Source organism: Juglans regia, chromosome 12, assembly GCF_001411555.2.
Source record: "Juglans regia cultivar Chandler chromosome 12, Walnut 2.0, whole genome shotgun sequence".
Lineage (NCBI taxonomy): Eukaryota > Viridiplantae > Streptophyta > Magnoliopsida > Fagales > Juglandaceae > Juglans > Juglans regia.
In genome coordinates this window covers 13,525,897-13,531,336 of record NC_049912.1, presented here as the reverse complement: position 1 = coordinate 13,531,336, position 5,440 = coordinate 13,525,897, and the positions used below count along the sequence as shown (strand labels likewise).

The 5,440-nt window shown below is 37.2% G+C and overlaps 1 protein-coding gene across 1 annotated transcript; it reads left to right on the top strand.

Annotated features, from left to right (window-relative positions):
- The first annotated feature begins 234 nt into the window (after nucleotides 1-234).
- On the top strand, nucleotides 235-5,189 carry LOC108992456 (probable fructokinase-4). The gene is made up of 4 exons (XM_018967009.2): nucleotides 235-713; nucleotides 1,717-2,049; nucleotides 4,514-4,630; nucleotides 4,842-5,189. The coding sequence occupies exons 1-4, from the start codon at nucleotides 294-296 to the stop codon at nucleotides 4,968-4,970; spliced, it is 999 nt and encodes a 332-aa protein (XP_018822554.1). The 5' UTR covers nucleotides 235-293; the 3' UTR covers nucleotides 4,971-5,189.
- Nucleotides 5,190-5,440: the final 251 nt, after the last annotated feature.

The following is a 5,440-nucleotide window of genomic DNA, read 5'->3' as shown; positions in this document are numbered from 1 at the left end:
AATCAAACAATAAAATAATTGATATCACATAAAAGATAATAAAAATATAATAATTATGAATAACATTTTTCCTTTTTTTAAATAGTTCTCTTGATATATCAGAATTATTTAACTTAGTTAAACAAAATACAATAAAATAATAAAAAATATTTATTTTTTTTGTGAAGTATTTTCCTCTGGATCCACTGCCACCTACTTACCCCCTCTATAAATACAACGCCTGGTCTCATCTCCAAATCTCTCTTTTCTTTATTTTCTTCTCTATTCACTACAGTTAATAAAACTCTCTGGCAATGGCTTCGTCGCTGAACAATGGCGTGCCCGGGACAGGGAGCGGGCTGATCGTGAGTTTCGGCGAGATGCTGATCGACTTTGTGCCTACTGTGTCGGGGGTGTCTCTTGCCGAGGCTCCGGGATTTCTCAAGGCCCCCGGTGGTGCCCCCGCCAACGTCGCCATCGCCGTCTCCAGGCTCGGCGGCAAGGCCGCCTTTGTCGGTAAGCTAGGCGACGACGAGTTCGGCCGCATGCTCGCAGACATCCTCGAACAGAACGGCGTCTCCGGACGCGGTATCACCTTTGACCAGGGGGCCCGCACCGCATTGGCCTTCGTCACCCTACGCGCCGACGGTGAGCGTGAGTTCATGTTCTACCGCAACCCCAGCGCCGACATGCTCCTCCGTCCCGACGAGCTCGACGTCGAGCTCATTCGATCCGTACGCTCTCTCTCTCTCTCTCTCTTTCTGAAAGTCCCTCGTATAATTATTATTTCCTTCCCTCTGAGATTTTCCGGGAAAATTCTTCGTTTCTTATACGTCATCATGGATTTGGGGAGGTGGTGTGCTAATGTCACGCGCTAGGGGGTCACAGGTCACAGCCTTTTTTGGGTCTGCCCGCCTGATGATTGCACGGTGTTGTGTGGGTCCTACGTGTAGATCTAAGATACAGCAGCCCGTTCTCTCTCTCTTTGGTCGTGGTCCCCACCTTACGTTTCACCACAGTAAAAGATCTAGCGTCCTTGAGTCGACCACGTCAGCTAAACGGGACCCACAATGTCCCGGCTCTCTGATCCCTCAAATGCTAGTATTTTCCATCGATTGATAGCGCGTGGTATCACGCTCTGTTAGTGGCGAGTGAGTAAGGATTAGTTTGGTTTTCTTTTTGTCTATTGGCGTGTGGGATAATAATATCCCACTCTTGACTTTCTACTGGCCTTTCCGGAGCATGTAACTTTTGACTTGACCAACACGCGCCTCGAACATCGAACACGCGCTGCACCTAGTTTTTATTTTTTTTGAGAGCAACGCTGCACCTAGTTTTTAATGGTTCATATTCTGATCGAATCATAGTACTTGCCTTTCTTCTGGTGAGATTTTCGAAAAAGGAAATGGTTTCCATTTCAGTTGGTTATAATCTCAGCAATTTTTAAGTATTGAAATCATATCACTAAAATCATGGGTTGTGATCTGCCATAATGCTAAAGAAAGATTACATATTTTCGGAAAAAACAAAATTTGGGTTTTTTTTCCTCCCTAAAATCAAGTAATATTGTGAGAAAGAGGGTATTAGTTATGGGTTGTGATCTGCAATAATTATTGATGGTGTATGTTTTATGGAAATTTAGCAATACCATGTAATCCTTGGTCTCGTTTATCACGGAGTCCGATTATATTCTGTCTATAGCCTAAGATTTCCAACTGTATGCGTTGTGATTTACAGGCTAAAGTTTTTCACTACGGATCGATAAGCTTGATCGTGGAGCCATGCAGATCAGCACACCTAAAGGCGATGGAGGTGGCTAAAGATGCCGGCGTTCTACTCTCCTACGATCCCAACCTGCGTCTGCCGCTGTGGCCGTCCGCGGAGGAGGCACGTACCCAGATAATGAGCATATGGGACAAGGCAGATGTGATTAAGGTGAGTGATGTGGAGCTGGATTTCCTCACAGGGAGTGATAAGTGTGACGATGCGGCGGCGTTGTCACTGTGGCACCCAAACTTGAAGCTCCTCCTTGTCACTCTTGGTGAGAAAGGCTGCAGATACTACACCAAGGTATGTTATGTTGGTTGGATCTAACTTCATTCAATTACTGCTTTCTGAGTTTACTTGCTGTTCAATTTGACTGTTAGCTCTTATGAGTAAAATTGATTGATTATTTTTTTTTCCAAGTAGTTGGCTGTCATGGGTAGGTAATGGTTTTAATGGATGGAACTCCAACGCACAATAATGGGATTCTCTTGCTCTCTGCCTTATAACGAAAACGATATATATTAGTATTTGATTTTTTATTTTATTTAATGATTAAAAAAAGTAACTATTAATAAAATTATATATTTTTTTAATGATTAAAGATTTTAAAAAAATACTTAAAAAAAATAAAAAAATAAATACACTACAAATAATAAATAGATAGTAAATAAATAGTAATCCTATAACTACCCGTTGTTATTAGGCCAGGAACTACGGGATTCTCTATTTTTCTCACCCCTCTATAAACCAAATCTCCCTTTGACAAGTTGCCATTTTTTTCTTAACTTGGATTGGCTGGGTTCAAAAAAACCTTGGATAATACGGATGGGACCACAGTTTTTCATCACAGTTTGTTTGTTTTCTAATAAATGAATAGATTTTTGTTATCTTTTTTAGCTGTATTTTATAATAACAAAAGCGTTTTCGTGCTTTTTGTAATATAGAATACACCTCAAAAAGAAAACAAAAATCTATTCATTTAGCAATTGTTATGAAGAAAAGGTATTCGGATAAAAGCTTTACACGTAAGATAAATGTTTGCAGCAGCTGGTCAAACCACTTTTTTTTTTTTTCGTTGTTGTCGTTTTCCTTAACCCGAATATTGTGGCAGTCAATCATGGCCTCATGGGCCTTGCCATAGGAAATAAGCGTTTACTATTTTTTGGTTGGCTCTTTTCTTTTGTCGTACTCCACGTGGGAAAGCATGGCGTATTATCATCTGAAAAACGTAGTAATAAAGTCACTGCCACCTAACTATTTCAGTCACAGCCAACTCCCAACTTAGCACATGCATCTACTTTTCTATTTGTAGGCTTGGTGAAGACGCTCTCTCTCTCTCTCTCTCTCTCTGAAAAAATTAAAAAAAAAAAGAAGAAGAAGAGAGAGTACATTGTAGTGCGGTTTGCATCACTAAAAAAAATGGGATTTGGATCATTAAAATGCAAGAGAAATGCTACTTAGCATTCTCACACCACATATTAATATATAATTTGTTATTTTTGTCCTATTTAAATACACATTTACACATCAATATGTGTGTGTTTAAATAGAAGGAAAAAAATGACAAATCATATTTTGGTATGTGGTGTAAAGGATCGTAAGTAGAATTTTTCAAAATGCAATCATGAAAGTTTCTGTTGTCGGTTATACAAATTATTTTGATATTTTAGTTAAAGGAAATTTACATTATACACCCCTAAACTACCATCATTTTTGGTACCCTAAAAAAGGTCAGATAGTTAACATTCTTCCATGTGTCCTATTTTTCATTGATCTTAGGGATGCAACTTGAAAAAATAATGGTAGTTCAAAGGAGCAAAATGTAAACAACCCTTTTATCAACTAGATTTTTGTCGCATATCAATCTAAGGATGATGGGGCCTCTGGCCATTAGACTGCAGTCCACTTTGATTCTCATTAATGGTTGTAGTAACTGCTATGAAAAGCAATCTTCTAGGGAAGATTAGTCTGTGTTGACACGCAAACCAGTTATGAAAAATGAGAATATGCAACTCTCTTGGGCATTATTTTTTGTAAGAAAAACTACAACAAAAAGGGCGCAAAAACTAACAGTTTCTTTTGTTGTTTGATCTTTTTATTTATTACATTTCATTGCATATATGAAATTGACTTTCGCTTATATGGCTTGAAGTAATGGCCAGATAAGATGATTATTAGTTCCAAAAGGGATGGGAATTTTACTTGTGTTCTTTCTTTTCTCTCTTAAAATAGCATGGACTCGGAAACTACTATCTTGAGTGTCTTTGATTTCAAAATTGAGGCATTTGCTTTCATAAATGCATTCATTCTTTCTTCTGTGATGATAAGTGAGCTTTTATATCAGGTGTTAAGTTTCATTCAAAAAACGGAATGACACTGGGGTTGTGTTTGGTTGTTGAACCAAAATCAATTCATCTCAAACCAATCATTGATGAGATCTACTACTTTTTTCAACTTTCTATAAAAAACTTACAATCATCTCAACCTACTTCATACATTTCAACCTAAAAAGTTAAACTCATCTCAACCTAAAAAGTTAAACTCATCTCAACCTAAAAAAGTCAAACCCATCTCAATGGAACTCACAAAATACTACTATTTACAACTCAACTCAATTCAACATCCAAATGTAGCCTTAACCTAAACAATATCTTCGTCACAATAAGCTGTTGCCATGAGATACTTTTAAGAAAAATGTAATTAAATCATTTAACCTGATCAATTTTGTTTGTCCTAATACATTTTTTGCTCGTTTGCAAAAATATAGAACTTCCATGGAGAAGTGGAGGGTTTTCATGTTAAGACGGTGGATACAACCGGTGCCGGAGACTCATTCGTTGGTGCCTTACTCTGCAAGATTGTGGATGACCAATCCATACTTGAAGTAAGCACTCACTTTCATTCCTCATATTCAAATTCAATAGTTTGATTTCCGTTGTAAGTTGGAGTTCTAAATATTCTGAAATATATGAGACCAACTATAAAAAGGAACTTGAAATATATAGTTTCCCTGGCCTATTGATTTTGAATTATGCCCATCTCGATCATAGGTTGCACTTCTAAATGTGTATTTTTGCATTTGTTTTTTGCATTAGGATGAGCCAAGACTGAGGCATGTTCTCAAATTTGCAAATGCATGTGGAGCCATCACAACTACCAAGAAGGGAGCAATACCTGCACTTCCAACCGAGACTGAAGTCTTTGGTCTGCTCAAAGGGGCATAATAGAAGACTTGGTGGTTGCATCTATTTTTCCTTTGAAGGACTTTTTTTTGTTTGTTTTTCTTCGGCTTAGGAGTTGCTTTAATTTCAATTAAGGTTTCCAACCTCTCCCATTTTCTACTCTTTTATTTTTGTTTTGTTTTTTTTTTTGTTTTTCCTGCCTGTAACGATGGAATGGCTCGTCCAAATAAATGTTTTCTAATGTTGTTTCTTTTGGTGATCCGTTTGGCATTTTATTTACTATTTCTCCTCCAATAGATGTGATCAGAAGACACATGAAAAAATAAAAAAATAAAAAAAAAGTGATCAAAAGCATAGTTTTGATGAAAATTATGTAATTTTGTAGTGTTTAGATGACATTTTTATAAATTTCAAATCTATAAAGCTTCCATGCAATTTTAAAATCTAAAAGGGATTTATAGAATTTAATTTTTTTTTGTAACTTTAAATATGTCTTCCCATTCTCCCATTTT